This window comes from Bos indicus, chromosome 13 (genome assembly GCF_029378745.1).
Source record: "Bos indicus isolate NIAB-ARS_2022 breed Sahiwal x Tharparkar chromosome 13, NIAB-ARS_B.indTharparkar_mat_pri_1.0, whole genome shotgun sequence".
In the NCBI taxonomy this organism is placed as follows: domain Eukaryota; kingdom Metazoa; phylum Chordata; class Mammalia; order Artiodactyla; family Bovidae; genus Bos; species Bos indicus.
In genome coordinates, this window is record NC_091772.1 from 61,449,207 (window position 1) to 61,470,359 (window position 21,153).

Genomic DNA, 21,153 nt, shown 5'->3' on the forward strand with positions numbered 1-21,153 from the left:
TTGGCATATAGTATTGTGTAAATTGGGAGAAGGCAATGGCCCCCCACTCCAGTACTCTTGCCTGGAAAATCCCATGGACGGAGGAGCCTGGTAGGCTGCAGTCCATGGGGTCATGAAGAGTCAGACACGACTGAGTGAATTCACTTTCACTTTTCACTTTCATGCATTGGAGAAGGAAATGGCAACCTACTCCAGTGTTCTTGCCTGGAGAATCCCAGGGACGGGGGAGCCTGGTGGGCTGCCATCTATGGGGTCGCACAGAGTCGGACACGACTGAAGCGACTTAGCAGCAGCAGCAGCAGCATTGTGTAAATTTAAAGTGTATAATGTGATGATTTGATACACATATATATTGTAAAATGTTTACCACAATAAGGTTAATCAACACATCCTTCACCTCACATAATTACCATTTTGTTGTTGTTGTTATGGTGAGAAGGCTTAAGATCTACTGTTAACAACTTTCCAGCATATCATACAGTAGAGTTACCATGCTATACACTAGATCCTCAGAACTCATTTCTCTTATAACTGGAAATTTGTACCCTTTGACTAACATTACTGTCCTTTTTCGATAATGTCCAATCGCCTGTTAAATTTATCCTATGAATTTTTAATTTCAGATACTGTAATTTTCAGTTTTAGATTTTTCCATCTTGGTTCCTTTTTAGACTCTCAATATCTTTTCTGCAATAACTCATATATTTACTTATTATATCCATCTTTTCAGATAAATTCTTCAACATATTTATAGTATCTGTGTAAAGTCTTAATCTTATAACTCCAATAATTGGGTCATTTATGAGTTTATCTCAATTGGCTATTTTTCCTCTTGATTATGCATTACATTTTTCTGCTTTCTTATTGCATGTCTTATATTTTTTATATTCCCTTCTGCATATTGTGTGTAAAAAACAGTGAAGACCAAAAAAATTATGCACACCCACTTCCACACCCACATATATTTGTGTACATGTATTTGTGTACAAGCATACATCCTTTTATTATACTTTGCTTTGTTGCACTTTACAGATACTATGTTTTTTTTTTTTACAAATTGAAGGTTTGTGGCAACCCTACATTGACCAAGTCTAATTGTGCCGTTTTCCAGCAGAGTTTTCTGCTCTTGTTTGTGTCACACTTTGGTAATTCTCAACATTTCAAATTTTTTCATTATTATTATATTTATGATGAGAATCTATGATCAGTGATTTTGATGTTACTACTACACCACACTGAAGACTCAAATGACAGCATTTTTTAAAAAAAATTAAGTTATTAAAAAATTTTTTTATTTACATATTTATTCATTTTATTTTTTGTTGTGCTAGGTCTTCATTGCTGCACATGGGCTTTCTCTAGTTGTGGCCAGTGGGGACTACTCTTCGTTGTGGTGCTCGGGCTTCTCTTGCTGCTGAGCACAGGCTCTAGGCACGTGCGCCTCAGTAGTCGTGGATCAAGGGCTTAGCTGCTCCAAGGCGTGTGGGATCTCCTGAGTCCAGGGGTCGAAATCGTGTACTCTGCATTGGTAGGCAGATTCTTAACCACTGGACCACCAGGGAAGTCCCAGAAATAAAATGGGACAATAAATATTTTAAATTAAGATATGTCCATTTTTAAAGAGACACAATGCTATTGCACACTTAACTCCAGTACTTTGGCCACCTCATGCGAAGAGTTGACTCATTGGAAAAGACTCTGATGCTGGGAGGGATTGGGGGCAGGAGGAGAAGGGGACCACAGAGGATGAGATGGCTGGATGGCATCACTGACTCCATGGACGTGAGTCTGGGCGAACTCTGGGAGTTGGTGATGGACAGGGAGGCCTGGCATGCTGCCATTCATGGGGTCGCAAAGAGTCGGACACGACTGAGTGACTGAACTGAACTGAACTGAACAGACTACAGTATAAACATAACTTGTTACATGCACTGGGAGTGTGGGTTGGATCAAAGCTGTAATACACTGACTTCGTCTCGAGCCTGCCTCCTGTAGCTTGTTAGTGTCTGACCTGGGAGGAGGTTGGACTGCAGGTGTTTGTTTGATGGTTTTTGTTTACTTTGGGATTCAACTCTGGCAGGGCTGCTAGAATGCAAGCACCATGTGCGGAAGTCTGGGTTTTCTCTCAGCTTTACTGTTTTCTACAGTTAGTGCTCCTTTCTTAAGCAAATTTGCCAAAATCCGGCTTTATTTCATCTGGTTTTGGAAAGGACTCTTCCAGATTTGTATCCACCCTACATGTTGTCTGTGCTGTGCTGTGCTTAGTCACTCAGGCTGACTCTACGTGACCCCCATGGACTGTAGCCTGCCAGTCTCCTCTGTCCATGGGGATTCTCTAGGTAAGAATACTGGAGTGGGTTGTCATGCCCTCCTCCAGGGGATCTTCCTGACCCAGGGATGGAACCCAGGTCTCCTGCATTGCATGTGGATTCTTTACTGTCTGAGCCACCAGGGAAACCCAAGAATACTGGAGTGGGTAGCCTATCTCTTCTCCAGGGGATTTTCTCAACCCAGGAATCGAACTAGGGTCTCCTGCATTGCAGGTGGATTCTTTACCAGCTGAGCTACCACGGAAGCCCACATGTTGTCAAAGCTCAGCCAATTTCTCCTGGCACCGCAAAGTCTATCTTCCACCGCTGGCATCGCTCCCTCACTTGTCCAACCCAGACCCAGAACTGGAATCTGCTGCATCTTCTCTGCTCCTCCATGAAGGCCTTGTTTCTCTCTGGAATGAGTTTGTCAAGTTTTCTTTTGTTTATTGCTCTCCATCATGAACAGGGACATTTTTTCTATGCATTGTTTTCTCATTGTTACTATAGTATTGAAACTCTTTCACATCCTTTTATATCATAACTAAAAGCAGAAGTCCTTTTTATCATAATTTGCATTTCTTGGTTATTGATAAGGTTGAGTATATTTTAACATGCTTGTTGGTCATTTAAGTTTCCTGTGCTATTAATTTGGGCTTCCCTGGTGGCTCAGCAGTAGAGAATCCATCTGCAATGCAGGAGATGCAGGTGCTATCCCTGGGTCAGGAAACTCCTTTGGAGAAGGAAATGGCAACCCACTTCTGTATTTTTGCCTGGGAAATCCCATGGACAGAGGAACCTAGGGGGACTATAGTTAAGTTTTATATAAACTATGAAGTCTAAGGGATTTCTCTGGTGATCCAGTGGTTAAGAATTTGCCTGCCAATGCAGAGGACACAGGTTCGATCCCTGGTCTAGAAAGATCCTGTATGCCAAGGAGCAACTAAGTCAAAGCTCTACAACAAGAGAAACCTCTGCAAGGAGAAACCTGTGCTCCACAATATAGAGTAGCCTGCACACAGCAACGAAGACCTAGCACAGCCAAAAATAAATAAATAAATAAATAAATTAAATAAAATTAATTTTTAAAACTAGTTCACCCAATAAAGTATGAGGCTTAAGTCTAGGTTCATATTTTGCTTATGCATATTAAATCACTCCAGTACCATTTATTGAAAAGGCTATTCTTCCTCCATTGAATTAATTTTGTTCATTTGTCAAAATTTATTTGGGCATATTTGTGTGGGTCTATTTCCTTGTTCTTTTTTCTCTTCTCTAGGTCTCTGTATCTCTTTTTCTACGAATACCACAGTCTTGATTATTGTAGCTACATAATGTTTTGAAATTTATTAGACTGATTTACCCCACAGATTGATTATATTCTTTGCAGCCGAAGATGGAGAAGCTCTATACAGTCAGCAAAAACAAGACCAGGAGCTGACTGTGGCTCAGATCATGAACTCCTTATTGCAAAATTCAGACTTAAATTGAAGAAAGTAGGGAAACCACTAGGTCATTCAGGTATGACCTAAATCAAATCCCTTATGATTATACAGTGGAAGTGACAAATATATTCAAGGGATTAGATTTGATAGAGTGCCTGAAGAACTATGGACGGAGGTTTGTGACATTGTTCAGGAGGCAGTGATCAAGACCAAGAAAAAGAATTGCAAAAAGGCAAAATGGTTGCCTTTCATTACTACAAACAAATCTAGTGGAGGCGATGGAATTCCAGCTGAGTTATTTCAAATCCTAAAAATATGATGTTGTTAAAGTGCTGCACTCAATATGCCACAAATTTGGAAATCTCAGCAGTGGCCACAGGATTGGAAAAGGTCAGTTTTCATTCCCATCCCAAAGAAAGGCAATGCCAAAGAATATTCCAATTACCGCACAATTGCACTCATCTCACACGCTAGCAAAACAATGCTCAAAATTCTCCAAGTGGGGCTTCAACAGTACGTGCACCGAGAACTTCCAGATGTTCAAGCTGGATTTACAAAAGGCAGAGGAACCAACGATCAAATTGCCAACATCCGTTGGATCATCAAAAAAGCAAGAGAGTTCCAGAAAACCATCTACTTCTGCTTTATTGACTATGCCAGAGTCTTTGACTGTGTGGATCACAACAAACCATGAAAAATTCTTAAAGTGATGGGAGTACCAGACCATATTACCTGCCTCCTGAGAAATCTGTATGCAGGTCAAGAAGCAACAGTTAGAACCAGACATGGAACAACAGACAGTTCCAAATCGGGAAAGGAGTTCATCAAGGCTGTATATTATCACTCTCCTTATTTAACTTCTATGCAGAATACATCATGTGAAATGCTGGGCTGGATGAAGCACAAGCTGGAATCAAGATTGCCAGGAGAAATATCAATAACCTCAGATACACAGATGACACCACCCTTATGGGGGAAAGTGAATTAGAGCTAAAAAGCCTCTTGATGAAAGTGAAAGAGGAGAGTGAAAAAGCTGGCTTAAAACTCAACATTCAAAAACTAAGATCATGGCATCCGGTCCCATCACTTCACGGCAAATAGACGGGGAAACAATGGAAAAAGTGACAAGCTTTATTTTCTTGGGTTCCAAAATCACTGTAAATGATGACTGCAGCCATGAAATTAAAAGACGCTTGCTCCTTAGAAGAAAAGCTATGACCAACCTAGACAGCATATTGAAAAGCAGAGACATTACTTTGCTGACAAAGGTCCGTCTAGTCAAGGCTATGGTTTTTCCAGTAGTCATGTATGGATGTGAGAGTTGGACTATAAAGAAAGCTGAGTGCCAAAGAAATGATGCTTTTGAACTGTGATGTTGGTGAAGACTCTTGAGAGTCCTGTGGACTACAAGGAGATCAAACCAGTTCATCCTAAAGGAAATCAGTCCTGAATATTCATTGGAAGGACTGATGCTGGAGCTGAAGTTCCAATACTTTGGCCACCTGATGAGAAGAACTGACTCACTGGAAAAGACCCTGATTCTGGAAAGATTGAAGGCATGAGAAGAAGGGGACAACAGAGAATGAGATGGTTGGAAGGCATCACCAACTCGATGGACATGAGTTTGAGCAGGCTCCAGGACTTGGTGATGGACAGGGAAGCCTGGCGTGCTGCAGTCCATGGGGTCTCAAAGAGTTGGACACGACTGAGCACCTGAACTGAACTGAAATGACCCCACTTTATTCTTCTTTTCAAATTTGTTTTAGATATTCTAGTTCTAATATCTTTGTGTGTTTGTGTGTGCTCAGTTGCTTAGTCATGTCTGACTCTCTGCAACCCCATGGACTGTAGCCTGCCAGGCCGCTCTGTCCATGGAATTTTTCAGACAGGAACACTGGAGTGGGTTGCCATTTCTTTCTCCAAGGGTCTTCCTGACCTAGGGATTGAACCTGCATCTCTTGTGTCTCCTGCATTGGCAGGCGAATTCCTTACCATTGAACCACCAGGGAAGCCCTTCTAATATCTTTGCCTTTCCACATATATTTTAGAATTATCCTGCAAAAAAATCTCACTAGGATTCTGCTCCCAGGAATCATATTAAATCTGCACACCAATTTGGGAAGAATTGACACATCTACTGAGTCTTCCAATCCATGTACATGGTACGGTTCTCCATTTATTTAGATCTTTGAATTTTTGCTTTTGTAGTTTTCAGTACATAAGTTCTGCACATGTTTTGTTAGATTTGCACCTAAATATGCCTTTTTAAAAAGAACTTGTAAATTGTATTTTTAATTTCAGTGTTCATGTGCTCATTGATAATATATAGAAATATAACTAATTTTTGAATATTCATTTTATATCCTGTGAGCTCACTGATCTCACCTATTAGTTCATGAATTGTTTCTTAGATTCCTTGGGAAGTTTTACATAGTCATCTGCAAAAAGGGACAATTTTCTTTCTTTCTTCCTGATCTACATCACTTTTCTTGCCTTCTTGAATTGTCTAGAACTTCTGGCGCTATGTTGAATAAGAGTAGTGAAAGTGCACATCTTTGATTTTTTTCCTGGGTTCCTCATATGTTCTTCAAATGTGTCCTTAGTCACTCACTGAAACATTTTTATGATGCTTGCTTTAGAAAATTTGTCACATAATTCTAACACATCTGCCATTTTGGCATGGGTATTAGCCACATTGAGATTTTCCTGATTCTTGGTGTGACAAGTGATTTCCAATTGAATCTTGAACATTTGGGATATTAAGCTGTAGAGCTCTGGATCTTGTTTAAACCTATTTTAGGTGACATTTTCTCACCCTGCTCTGGCCAGGGAAGGGGGTATGGTACCATCTCATTATTGTCATAATAGGGTAGTCTGGTTTCCCCACTTGGCTTCCACTGACACTTGAGGGTAGAGGGGCTCCTTCTTACTGCTGGGTAGAGTGGGAGTTCTGGCTCCACTAGGCCTCTGCTGATCTCACCCTGGCTGGGAGTGCCTTGTTCCTGCTCCCCACCTGACCTACTCAAACACCACCGGAGGTGCAGCCTCATCACCACTGGGTGGTAGTGAAAGTCCTGCTTCTTTACCAGGCCTCTGTTGACAGTCAACCCAAGGGAGAGGGGTGCCTCCTTACTGCCAGATGGGGATGGAAGTCCAGGTACATGGTCTCCGCTGTCACAGCAGGTGTGGGCGTCTTCCTACCACCTGCTAGTGATGAAAGTCCCGGCTCCATCTTTGACCTTCTCTGACACCAACCTACCCAGGTTGTTGGGGGGGATGCTGGATGCCTTGTTACAACCTGGCGGGAAGTCTAGATTCCCCGTTCAGCCTTTGCTAAGCCACAGAGTTGGCCAGAGTACAGAAGTTATTGTCTAAGTCTTCCTTTCCTGGTTGGAGAGAGGGGCTTTTATTGGAGCTTTTTCGTCTGTGCCCATTGGTGTTTCAGACTTGCCAGCTTCTTCCTCTCCACATCTGGGACCTATGAGGCAAAAAGATAACCCAGGGAATTTACCACATGCAATTCTTTGGGTCCTGAGATCCTTAGCCAGTCAGTCTGCCTTCTTCTGTCCACCTTTCAGTGTCTTCTTATGTTTGTTTTATATCTAATGTCCTGGGGTCGTAGTTTTCCTGGTAGGAGGAAGAGGGAAAAGTATACCCATTCCATCTTCTCAGATGAGTAACAGAAAGGGAGATTTGCAAATACTTATCACTTAATATGCTTCCCAGGTGGCACAGTGGCAAAGAATCTGCCTGCCAATGCAAAAGACATAGGAGGCATGGTTCAGTCCCTGCGTTGGGAAGATCCTTTGGAGAAGGAAACAGCCACCCACTCCAGTATTCTTGCCTGGAGAATTCCATGGACAGAGGAGCCTGGCGGGCTACAATCAATGGGTCTCGAAGAGTCAGACGTGACTGAGCAACTAAGCACACATATAGCAAACACCATTCGATATAAGAGTTGGCAGTGGCACATGTAAAGCCACCAAACCACAGAAAGCACTGAAGCAAGAGACTGCTATGATTTTTCAATGATTCAAAGATTCTGTAATTCTCAAATTGATTTTTTTAAGTGTTTCATGCTATGATGCTAAATTCTGAAATTTGGTAATTCTGTTTTGGCATTTCCAGGTATGGAATTAACATTTCTTCCTTTTCCTTTTTTCCTATCCCTGGCCCATCTTAGGGAAATAGTTGATTCTGAGCAAATGTTCTCTTGCCTTTTCTTGCAGAGAGCAGAGAGCCTCAATCCGGTTCAAGACCACTCTTATGAATACTCTCATGGACGTCCTTCGCCACAGGCCAGGATGGGTGGAAGTAAAGGAGTAAGATCCCCCCCTCCACCAGCCTCATCTCTCCTTCCCTTTGTCTCTCAGGACCTTGTCTCCCTTTGTTTTTCTCCCAGTTCCCCTGGGTGGCCTCTGGGATTTGTTCCAATTTGACTATGACAGGGGCCAATATTCATTTAGCATCCACAGTGTGTCAAGGGCATTAATGATGCCATCTCTGTCTTATTTAAGCCTCATAACTATCCATAAAGAAGTGATTATGTTCAGAGATATTACGCTAGTCGATTAAGGTCACACAGAAAGTGTCAGTGTGGGGTTCAAACCCAGTGCAATTAGACTATTCCACAGCCAGTGTCCTATTGATCTCTATGCATCCATCACAGACCCACAGGGTGAATTCTCCCATGATAGCAGGTCCTGGCCTCTTACTAATTCTGTGACCCCTAAACCTACATTTCTTCTTCTACATGGAGCCCTCTGGATACTGAGATGAATAAGCATACAACCCCTGGCACCTAGTAGGTGCTAATGTTAGTGAGGGTTAAGGTGTGGACGCATATAGCAGAGACACAAAGTGAAAGAGGCTTTGACTGACTAGAATTTATTTACCCCTCACCCTGAAGTCCAGATGTAGGAGGTTCAGAGACGGTATGGAAATGTGGGACCCATCTGCTTCCGTCTTTCCACTCTGCTATTCTTTGAATGAGGCCTTCAGCCTCATGATCTGAGGTGAGAGGCTCCTGCACATTCCAAGCAGCAGGAGGTAAGAAGGAGACAAGAAAAGGCATGTCCTACTCTTGAAGGATGCAACTCAGAAGCCTCTCACATTTTACTGGCCAGAACTTAGTCATGTGGCCACAACTAGCTGCAAGGGAATCTGGAAGATGCAAGCTTACATTTTCCCAGGTAAATGTTGAGAATCCTATGACTGTAGGAAAAGGAGAGAATACCTATGAGGGCTGAGGGCAACCAGCTGCCTTGCCAGGGTCCTCAATAAATATTTGTTGTATAACAGTAGCTAAGCCTGCTGGACACTCTTCAGCACTTAACATGCACGACCTCTTTAATAACCCCAGAAAATCTTCCAGTAGGTGCTATTATTATCCCTGTTTTCTTGAGGAGAAAAATTGGACAAAAAGAGTTGAAAAAAAAAAAACCAAACCATGAGGTCATTCATCTTGTAAGGTTTGCATCTAGTCTAACTGTCTGTAGAATCCCAGGCTCATCCTCCCTGTTCTAGCAGCCTCTTGGTAAATGAAGAAACAAATGAGTGAATAGGTGAATCTATGGTTCCTAATTCCTCGTGCTGGAGTCTAGTAGGGGAGACGGACTTTGACTAAATCACCCCACAAAAAATTTAGAAATTGGCTGTTGGTGGCAAGCTGTGGTGTGGGTAATCTAAGATGGCAGAGTCCTCTCTTTGGTGCTTTGGGTGAATATTACAGTGGTGATGATGGTGTCGTGATAGTGATAGTGGTGATGATAGTGATAGTGGTGATGATGGTGTCATGATAGTGATGGTGATGGTGGTGGTGATGGTGATGATGGTGCTGATGGTGCTGATGGTGCTGATGGTGTCATGATAGTGATGGTGGTGATGATGGTGTCATGATAGTGATGGTGATGGTGATGGTGATGGTGATGATAATGATGGTGGTGATGATGGTGATGATGGTGATGATAGTGATTGGTGGTGATGATGGTGATGATAGTGATGGTGGTGATGATGGTGATGACGGTGATGGTGGTGATGGTGGTGGTGATGGTGATGATGGTGATGATAGTGATAGTGGTGATAAGGATGATAATAGTGATGGTGGTGATGATGGTGGTGATGATGGTGGTGATGGTGATGGTGGTGATGGTGGTGATTATGGTGGTGATGGTGATGATGGTGCTGATGGTGTCATGATAGTGATGGTGGTGATGATGGTGGTGATGGTGATGATGGTGATGATGGTGTCATGATAGTGATAGTGGTGATGGTGGTGATGATGGTGATGACGGTGATGATAGTGATAGTGGTGATGAGGATGATAATAGTGACGGTGGTGATGATGGTGGTGATGATAATGATGGTGGTGATGATGGTGATGGTGATGGTGATGGTGGTGATGGTGATGATAGTGATAGTGGTGATGAGGATGATAATAGTGATGGTGGTGATGATGGTGATGGTGATGGTGATGGTGGTGATGATGGTGATGGTGATGGTGGTGATGATGGTGATGGTGGTGATGATGATGATGGTGGTGATGGTGGTGGTAATGGTGATGATGGTGATGGTGGTGATGATGGTGGTGATGATGGTGGTGATGGTGATGATGGTGTCATGATAGTGATGGTGGTGATGATGGTGGTGATGGTGATGATGGTGATGATGGTGTCATGATAGTGATGGTGGTGATGGTGATGATGGTGATGATGGTGTCATGATAGTGATAGTGGTGATGATGGTGATGATGGTGATGATGGTGATGATAGTGATTGGTGGTGATGATGGTGATGACGGTGATGGTGGTGACGGTGGTGGTGATGGTGATGATGGTGATGATAGTGATAGTGGTGATAAGGATGATAATAGTGATGGTGGTGATGATGGTGGTGATGATAACGATGGTGGTGATGATGGTGATGGTGGTGATGATGGTGGTGATGGTGATGATGGTGATGGTGGTGATGGTGGTGATGATGGTGGTGATGGTGCTGATGGTGCTGATGGTGTCATGATAGTGATGGTGGTGATGATGGTGGTGATGGTGATGATGGTGATGATGGTGTCATGATAGTGATAGTGGTGATGGTGGTGATGATAGTGATGGTGGCGATGATGGTGATGACGGTGATGGTGGTGACGGTGGTGGTGATGGTGATGATGGTGATGATAGTGATAGTAGTGATGAGGATGATAATAGTGATGGTGGTGATGATGGTGGTGATGATAATGATGGTGGTGATGATGGTGATGATGATGGTGGTGATGGTGGTGATGATGGTGGTGATGGTGATGGTGGTGATGATGGTGGTGATGGTGATGATAGTGATGGTGATGATGGTGATGATAGTGATGGTTATGATGGTGATAACAGTGATGGTGGTGATGATGGTGCTGATGATGGCAGCTACAGGGATTTTCCAGCTGTGGATTTTCCTTCTTGGTTCTCTCATGTAGCACACTTATCTTGGAATGAACTTTCCTTCCCTGGATTCTGAAGGACTGGGTGCAGTGGAGAATGAGGCAAGGGAAGTGTATAAGAAAAGGCACTGTCCTGACCTTCCACGTGACCTCAGGCTGCCCCCGTCCCTCCTCAGCCTTGTTCCATGGTCAAGTGGGAAAAGGTCTGAGGGTTTGTCTGGTGCTGATGCTATCTATGTGAGCCCATGAAACGGGCTGTTTCCTGGCTGATCCCAAATAGCCTCAAGAGTCCTCAAATCAAGGGCCAGAGGCCAGGGTGTTTACACCAGACACGGCTCAGTGAATGTGAGGCCTTGTCCTTAGGACCTAAGCTGGAGTCTGGTATTTCCGGACAGAATGAGGCCCCAGTTCAGACCACAAGGCTGTTAGGTCAGAGTTTGGAACAAACGTGGCCAGAGCTGTCCCTTCCCTTGCTTCCCACAAAGAAAGTGGCCATGATGCCTGGAATAGCAGCAACCATCTTGTGACCCTGAGAGGATGAGCATGAAGACATGTTGAGGATGGTAGAATGGGAAGGTAGGAGGACCCTCAATCCCTCTTGGCCTTGTTGAGCAGTTTAATGACTTCCCGGGGAATTGAAGAACAACTTGATTATGATAAACATGAAGATGGTATACAAATGAACAAACTTTTAGGATTAGAAAAGAATCTAAAGTCCACACCAAGGTATACAAGGCCCTGCTTGTTAGGCCCTATTCCACTTACAGTGTCATCCCTGACCTTTGTCCCTCCACTCTGGCTTTTCTTCATATCCTTGAATGAGCCCTTTCAACATCAGGACCTCAGTTCCTGCTCTTCTATATCCTGGAACCCTCTCCCCACTGCCCTTGATCTGGCTGTCCCTCCTTACTCTTCAGATATAAGTTGACATATCAGCTCCACAGGGTGGCCTCCACCTAACATAGGTTCCTCAACTGCCCTGCCTCATGGCCTCCAACTGGATTACTCATGGCATGTTTCATAATTCCTCATTAGAGAGTTGCATATTTGTCTCCTTATTTATTTATCTTCCCTACCACCTAGCCAGGTGTTTTTGTTCCCCCTATATCCTTGCACCCAACATTGTCTCTGACACCAAGACAACCTCAACACTTGTCTGTTACATGAATGAATGAATAATGCATTATTTATTCATTCATCCATTATTCATTCACCCAAAACAAATGATTGGTAAGAAAAAAAGGGAAGCACGTTGTCAAAGGAAATAGACAAGAGTGGTTCTATCCACAGAGTTTGGACTCTGGAGCATGATGGCCTGAGTTCCAATCCTGCTCTGCCACTTAATAGATTAGTTTCTTAACCTCTCTGTGCCTCAGTTTCTTCATCTTTAAAATGGACATAATAACAGAACCTAATATGTATATATACATTTACTGTGTATATTTGTGTATTCATACATGGCATGTGCCAACAATGCCATGTGCCATGTATGAATACACACATATATCCATAGTAAAACTATAAAGACACTCATAGATATGATTCCAAGTTCGGGCTAATGGCTTCTTTTGAGACAAGAGAATAAGAGGTACAATCAAGCAGGGATATACATGGGGCTCTGGTTATATCTAATTTTTTTACTAAAAAACTTGAAAGTAACCAAGGTGTTTTATTTCTTGTCACTTATGGCTTTTTCAGGCATCTCCTCTGTGTATCCTGCTCTGCTATGTGAATTCGGTAGCTCCGTCTAGATTCCTGTCCCCCTCTCTGGCATGGTGGTGAGAAATGGGTCAGAATTTGGAGGCAGGCAGGCTTGGGTGTGAGTCCCGAGGCTGCCCTGTCCTCAGTGAGCAAGGCTGTCCCCATCTTAGGGCTCCAGGCATGATCACAGCACTTTGTGGACTGCTTTGAGGAGTCAGTGAAAGGACAGCTTTTTGAACTGGAAAGGGCTTACACATGTGATCTAATTCCACTGCTTGGTAATGTGGATTCAGAGGTGGCTATGTGGATGCTTCTAGGACCCCAGCAGTTAGCACGAGCAGGTGAGGTTGGCAGGTTGTCGTGGACCATGTAGCATAGTGGGGACTGTGATCTGGAGAGGGTGTGTCCTGTCTATGGTGATGAGTGCTGGGGGACAGAGGCATCTGGGATCAGTATGGCCAGATCTGAGATCTGCTGATTGTTCAAAGGAAGCCAGCAGCCTGGATTTTTGTAGGAACATTTCTGTAGTTTTCACTCTCACAAGCCTGTAGTTTTCTCAGGCCTCACCAAGTACATGGTGGGCAGCGGCGGCCCAAAACCTCCTTGAGACTCCCGAAGGGCACACATCTGCTCACTCCTCAGCTGCACCTCCCCGGGCCCCAGATCCCACCCCAGATCCCCTGCAGTGCTGAGGTCCTCAGTCCTAACTTCTGTCCCACCCCCACCTCCAGCGAAGGGGAGTGGGATTTTTACTGGTGTGATGTCAGCTGGCTTCGGGAGAACTTTGACCATACCTACATGGGCGAGCACGTGCGGATCAGTCACTTCCGGAACCACTACGAGGTGAGCCGGGTGGGCTTGGAGACTGGGCATGGCAGTGAGCAGCAGCTGGCTAGGAACACAGGGACGAGAATGGAGAAGTATAAGGGAATTTGGAGCTGCATGCCAGGTGTGGGGTATGTGCACTAGATCCATGATGAGCTAGTGTGAGGCAGCAGGGATCTCAGACCTGAGGAACAGACTGCCCTGGGGAGGGGCTTGAGGTCATGGGCTAGCTGGCCTCTGGTGCAAAGGAGGAGCAAGCAGGATGCTTGAGGGATTGTGTGATTTCAGGATGAGGCAAGTTGATCTGTTTGGAGTCTAGAGATGGGAAGGAAGAAATGGGAGGAACCAGACCATAAAGATGGGACGGGCAGGAGCTGGGGAACAAAGGTGGGAGATTTGAAAAGGTTAGTTTAGCTTAGCAGTTAGAACAAGAACTTTGGAGTCAGACAGGCCCAGATCAAACCCCGCCTGTGCTGCCTGTTATCTGGATAGCTCTGGGCAACTGACAACCTTTCTGAGCCTCAGTTTCTCTGGCTGCCTAGTTAGGATCATTATAGACTGGCAGACTCTCAGTCAAAGTTGCTCTTACTGTTATTCTTACCTTGCAAAGAATGGGTCTGCTGAGGGCCGCAGCTGGTGGGATGCTGGGGTTGGGAGGTGGACAGGGCAGTGAGCATGAGCACCAGTGACCTGCTTGCCAATCTTGTCGCCCAGCTCACCCGCAAGAACTACATGGTGAAGAACCTGAAGCGGTTCCGGAAACAACTGGAGCGTGAGGCAGGAAAGCTGGAGGCAGCCAAGTGCGACTTCTTCCCCAAAACCTTTGAGATGCCCTGCGAGTATCACCTGTTTGTGGAGGAGTTTCGCAAAAACCCAGGCATCACCTGGATCATGAAGCCTGTGAGTGCCAGTGCTGAGGCCTGGGGGTCGGGGCATCCTAGGCACTGGAGCAGGGCTCCTTCACTGGCACATGTCTGGACAGGACTCTGCCTGGGAATTCAGCCTTAGATGCACCATCTGATTTTCCCTAAAGGGCTGACAACATCTCCTCTCTGCAGTGTGTGGACTCAGCACCTGTGACTGCTGGTACACAGTATATGCTCAGTAAATGTATAGTAGATGCTCAACAGATGTTCACTAGATAAACAAGTGAGCCTTAGGACCCCAAGGCAGGGAACCCAGAGAAATCGCTTACTGATTTGAATGAAAACAATGGCCAGGCTGTGAGAAGGGCTTTGCTTGCGTTGTCCAGGTTCTCATGATGGCCTTTGGGAGGAGGTATTATCTGCCCTGTTTTAAAGATGAGGAGCCTGAGACCTATTTATTCAGGCATCCCACACATGCTCTTTGAGCACCTGCTATGTGCCAGGCACAGAACTGGATGGTGGGGAGATAGCTCTCAGGTAGAGGACACATGTGTGGTTACAGCTGTGGCAAGTGTTGATCAGGAGAATGGTGCCAGCAGAGGAAACAGCAGGAGGACTTCCTCCAGTCCTTCAGCAGGCTTCTCTGAAGAAGTGAGAGATTGGGCTCTGAGGCCAAACCCTTAGGTTCAAATATTAGCTGTGCCACCTGCTAGCTGTGTGACCTCAGGCAGATTACTTAACTTCTCCGAGTCCTGGTTTCCCCATCTGGAAAGTGAGAATCACTATAGCACCTATCGATTGCATAATGTTGTTGTGTCACTAAATGGGTTAACAAAAGTACAGCACATCTTAGGTCCTCACTGAATGATAGTTGTTGTCGTTGTAAGAATTAGTATTCAAAAACGAAAGGAAACAAATTTAAAAGAAAAAGAATTGAGCTTTAATCTGAAGGATACAGAGGAGTCAGCCTGGAGAAGGGCGGAGGTCGGAGCAGTCCGAGAGGAGGGAACTGCAAGCACAAAGGCCTTGCATCTGGAGGGAGTTCTTGGGGGGATCAAGAAAAAAGAGGAGGACAAGGGTGCCAGAGCTCCTGTCAGCCCCTCAGCCCTTCCTCATACCAGGGCTGGACTCTCAAAACGATGCCACCATAACCTTGAATGGCATTATCAGAGCTCCCCAATATTTTCTGGATTTGGGAACATGCTGGGCCCCAGGAAGGGAGCTGGGGGTGGGGTAGGGAGGGAGCAGTCCTTCTTGTGGCTGAGGACAGGCTAGTGTTGGCTGATACAGATTTAGCTAATATCACAGGTACACGGCACTAGTGGTAAAGAACCTGCCTGCCAGTGCCGGAGACACAGGTTCAGTCCCTGGGTTGGGAAGACCCCCTGGAGGAGGGCATGGCAACTCACTCCAGTACTCTTGCCTGGAGAATCCCATGGACAGAGGAGCCTGGAGGCTACAGTCCATGGGGTCACAAAGAGCCGGACACGACTGAAGCGACATAGGCACACGCACGTGAATGGAGGGGAAACTGACAAAAAACAATGGATGCTCCCAAAGGGGACTGAGCCAGGATTTACTCAGGCCTCTTGATGTGTGGCTGGAAGGCTCATCCCCCTCCCTGGGAGAAGGGAAGGCCAGCGAGAAAGGCTTGGAAGGGTGTTAAGCAGAGAAACACTGCAACCCACTGGGGCGGATCCCAGTTCCCAATATTATCTTCTCAGACACATGGTAATTTGTGCTAATTGGGAACAAGCAACTGCACATTAAGTTGATTCCTTTCCCAGCCCCTGGCCTTTGTTAGCAGCAGACACAACGACAGCTGTAATTAAGAGGAGGAATCTTGGCTTCATGTTTGTGTGTGTGTGTGTGTGTGTGTGTGTCTCCTCTCTCCTGAATCGCTGAGGCTCCCTGTCTAGGGTGTGGGGCGTGGAGAGTGGGTGCTTCTAGTCAGAAGCCTGGGTTCTAATTCTGAGCCACCACTTATGAGCTGTGTGGCCCTGAGCAGGTGACTCAACCCCCCTAAGTCCATTTCTTCATCTGTAAAATGGCCTTAATGGACATACCTGCCTTACAGGGTCATGAGATAATTGAAGTTACATGGGTTATATACATGAATTGTATAAGCTGTATAAAGTGCTTCGCACTTAGGTGCCCAATAATTGACCATTTTATTGTTATTTCACAGAGTCCAGGCAACACCATTTCTTCCCCCTGCCCCTGAGGAGCACTGGGTCCATGCTTCCCAAATTTGGATGTGCTCACAAATCCTTGGGGATCTGGTTAAAGTGCAGAACCCCTCTCAGCAGGTCTGGATGAGAGTTCAGAATCTGCATTGTTAACCACTCACGGTGATGCCACTGGGGCTGGTTCACAGACAACACTTTGAGTAATGAGACTGTAGAGAAGTAATTCTCACACGTGAGTATCCTCTGGAGAGTTGATTGAAGCACCCACTCTACTGGATTCAGTTAGGCCTGGTGTGGGGCCTGAGAATCTGCATTCCTAACAAATTCCCAAATGGGGCAGTTAGGACTTGCCAAGGAAATAGAACCATTAGGGTGTATGTGTGTGTGTGTGTGTGTGTGTGTGTGTATGTAAGGAATTAGTTCATGAGATATTGTGGGGGCTGGTAAATCTAAACTGTGGTGACAGAAAGCTCAGGCAGGATTTCTGTTACAGTCCTGCAGCAAAATTGTTCTTTTTCCAGAACCCTCGGGTTTTGCTCTTAAGTTCTCATCTGAATGAGTGAAGCTCACCCACATCATCCAGAATGATATTCTGTACTTAAAGTCTACTGATTGTAGATATTAATCACATCTAAAAAATGTCTTCTTAGCAGCATCTAGACAAACGTTTGACCGAACGACTGGGCAGCGTTGCCCAGCCAAGCTGACACACGAAATTAACCATCGCACTGGGTTATAAGGGTGCTACTGGTCTGGGTGCCACACTCTGAGAACCAGTGGGCCAGATCATTAGTTCTGGGATCCTGTTGTTTGGATCCCTTTGGTGTTGAGAAATGTTAAAAAATAGGACATTGCCCTAAATTTGGAAATTAGAGGGAGAAAGCCCCTCGAATCCCTCTGTTCTCACAAGGCCTGCCTTTGTGACCCAGCCAGTTGTCATCCACTCATATACCAGGTTTTTCACATCGTTGCTGTGGCCAGGCCAGGTCGGGCAGCGACCAACCTGCCTTTCCTTCCAATGTCTCCTGTGCACGGTTCCCTGGGGCCTGCGAGCCTTCATCTTCCTTTTCAGTGGGGGCAGCACAGGCTTGGAAGGAGAAGGTTGAACTGAGTCAAAAGGGAGCAGACATCCCCCTCGTGTCAGCCTACTACATCCACCTGCCAATGCAGGAGACACAGGAGATATGGGTTCGATCCCTGGGTTGGGAAGATCCCCTGGAGGAGGGCATGGCAACCCACTCCAGTATTCTTACCTGGAGAATCCCATGGACAGAGGAGGCTGGTGGGATACAGTCCATGAGGTTGCAAAGAACTGGACACGATTTAGTGCACACTTACAGGGATCTGTCTTCCCATCCCATCAGTCTAGTGTATAAATCACCTCAATCCAAACTTTTTTCCACCTAGGCACTCTCTCTCTCCCACCAGCCCAGGCCCTCTGCATTAACAAGGAAATGAACAGGACCCAGCTCACGGGGACCATGCTTGCTCCTCCAGCCTCCCTTGTGTGGCTGGGAGGGCAGATGCTAGCACTCAGGGCCCTGTCTGTCAGTCTCTCTGTGTGTCCACAAAGAGACTTAGTGGTCTGACACTTTACTAAGGGCTGTGAGCATCTGGGGCGACCACTGGGCTGTTCTGGGCTTTGGGGGCCTCTGTCTAAACTATAGGATGGTAAAAATCGAGTTTTAACATTTTCTTATGTGGGTTTACCCCAACCAGGGCTTCTCACACTTTTTCACTGAACTCTCCCAAGAGTTGGGGTGTTTGGGATGGCAGGTAACAGAAAGCCCCAACTCACAGCAGCTCAGACAAGGAGGCACGGGTTCTGAACTGTTCTCATGCCTCGTGTCTCTTTAGCATCTGGTGAAGTGTGTGGACCCCATCACAGGACAGGGTTTTTAGAAGCCTGGCATAGAGGGTGTCTGACTGTAAAAGAAAGCAACTATGCTGTAAAACAGTCACCAACTGTGTTAGTCTGGGTCCTCTGAGAAATAGACGCCAAGACAAGATTCAACAGGCCAGAGTGTGGCCTGTGGGACAAGGGGGAGGGAGCCGGGAGAGGCTAGGGGTGCTGATACCCCACCACGTCTGACCCCAGTGAGGGAGAGAGTGAAGGAAGGGTGGCTGAGGGGAGCTCAGCGAGGCCTCAAGCCCAATTTGTTGTCAGAAGTCCCTTGTGTCCCAGGAGTGGGCCAGCCTTCGTGTCCCTGCATCCTCATCGCTGGCCTGGCCAACAGGGCTGGGCTTCACTGCAGTCCTGCAGTCAGCGTCCTGTGGGCACTTCTCACCGGGCAGCCACAAACTATTAACACATTCCTTATGCTGCAGGAGTATATGTGCTGTCCATTAACAATTAAAGAGAGTCTAGCAGCAGGCCCGATTGTTACCATAATTTCGAGGTTGTAACGAGTATAAACAGTATTTGGAGACAGTTGTAATGCGATATGAAAATAACTGTGATTTCTTTTGAGACCCAAATCACAGGCCTGGCTAACACTGTTAGGATTTCATGCCTGCATTTATAACGGAAGGAAACATGAAAATCTAGTCATGGGTTAATGAAAATAAAGATGAAAAATTTTCCTCATTCAAATTTACAGACCCCAGGGAATTTCCTTTGATGATGGAAGGTCGAATCCAGAGTTGGTTCGTTAGGCTGTTCTACATTATCATCTACTCCCAGTTCAGTGGGCTGACTGCTCCTCTCAGTCACAACAAGGCTGCTGCAGCCCTAACCCACCCCCTCACATCTCCACCTGCCACGGGAATAAGGGAATACCCTGGTTTTGTGGCCTTTAGAAGAAGACACAAATTCCCAGAAGTCACCACGGCAGACTTCCTTCCCCTGGCATCTTGCCAGCTCACACCTGAACCAATCATGTGGCAGAGGCATGGAACCACTCTGAGAGCTCAGACCTCCCCAGAGGGCAGGGCCACAGGGAAGAGGAGACCCAAATGGGGTTCCATTGGCAAGGAAAGAGAATGGTTGCTGGGGAGACCACCAACCACATCTGCAACACCCACTGAATATGACCCCTGATGAATGGCCCCCAGGGGCATAGCAGGGGGAGGAAGGGGGTGAAGGGCTGTGAGCGGCTGCAGATCAGATCAGATCAGATCAGTCGCTCAGTCATGTCCGACTCTTTGCAACCCCATGAATCGCAGCATGCCAGGCCTCCCTGTCCATCACCAACTCCCGGAGTTCACTCAGACTCACGTCCATCGAGTCAGTGATGCCATCCAGCCATCTCATCCTCTGTCGTCCCCTTTTCCTCTTGCCCCCAATCCCTCCCAGCATCACAGTCTTTTCCAATGAGTCAACTCTTCGCATGAGGTGGCCAAAGTACTGGAGTTTCAGCTTTATCATCATTCCTTCCAAAGAAATCCCAGGGCTGATCTCCTTCAGAATGGACTGGTTGGATCTCCTTGCAGTCCAAGGGACTCTCAAGAGTCTTCTTCAACACCACAGTTCAGAAACATCAATTCTTCGGTGCTCAGCCTTCTTCACAGTCCAACTTTCACATCCATACATGACCACAGGAAAAACCATAGCCTTGGCTAGACGAACCCTTGTTGGCGAAGTAATGTCTCTGCTTTTGAATATGCTATCTAGGTTGGTCATAACTTTCCTTCCAAGGAGTAAGCGTCTTTTAATTTCATGGCTGCAGTAACCATCTGCAGTGATTTTGGAGCCCAGAAAAATAAAGTCTGACACTGTTTCCACCGTTCCCCATCTATTTCCCATGAAGTGATGGGGCCAGATGCCATGATCTTCGTTTTCTGAATGTTGAGCTTTAAGCCAACTTTTTCACTCTCCACTTTCACCTTCATCAAGAGGCTTTTGAGTTCCTCTTCACTTTCTGCCATAAGGGTGGTGTCATCTGCATATCTGAGGTTATTGATTTTTCTCCCGGCAATCTTGATTCCAGCTTGTGTTTCTTCCAGTCCAGCGTTTCTCATGATGTACTCTGCATATAAGTTAAATAAGCAGGGTGACAATATACAGCCTTGACGTACTCCTTTTCCTATTTGGAACCAGTCTGTTGTTCCGTGTCCAGTTCTAACTGTTGCTTCCTGACCTGCATACAGATTTCTCAAGAGGCAGATCAGGTGGTCTGGTATTCCCATCTCTTTCAGAATTTTCCACAGTTGATTGTGATCCACACAGTCAAAGGCTTTGGCATAATCAATAAAGCAGAAATAGATGTTTTTCTGGAACTCTCTTGCTTTTTCCATGATCCAGCAGATGTTGGCAATTTGATCTCTGGCTCCTCTGCCTTTTCTAAAACCAGCTTGAACATCAGGAAGTTCACGGTTCACATATTGCTGAAGCCTGGCTTGGAGAATTTTGAGCATTACTTTACTAGCGTGTGAGATGAGTGCAATTGTGCGGTAG

At 45.8% G+C, this 21,153-nt stretch overlaps 1 protein-coding gene across 2 annotated transcripts in view; it reads left to right on the top strand.

The window, feature by feature from the left end:
* The window catches only part of TTLL9 (tubulin tyrosine ligase like 9), a 50,575-nt gene that overhangs the window by 4,670 nt on the left and 24,752 nt on the right, over window positions 1-21,153 (top strand). The window contains exons 3-5 of one of the 2 annotated variants that reach the window (XM_070801470.1): window positions 7,984-8,076; window positions 13,609-13,720; window positions 14,417-14,602. In XM_070801470.1, coding sequence (XP_070657571.1) covers window positions 7,984-8,076; window positions 13,609-13,720; window positions 14,417-14,602 — 391 coding nt within the window. Of the gene's footprint in view, window positions 1-7,983; window positions 8,077-12,857; window positions 12,955-13,608; window positions 13,721-14,416; window positions 14,603-21,153 lie in introns of those variants that run through there. The other variant, XM_070801471.1, reaches the window with a different exon arrangement.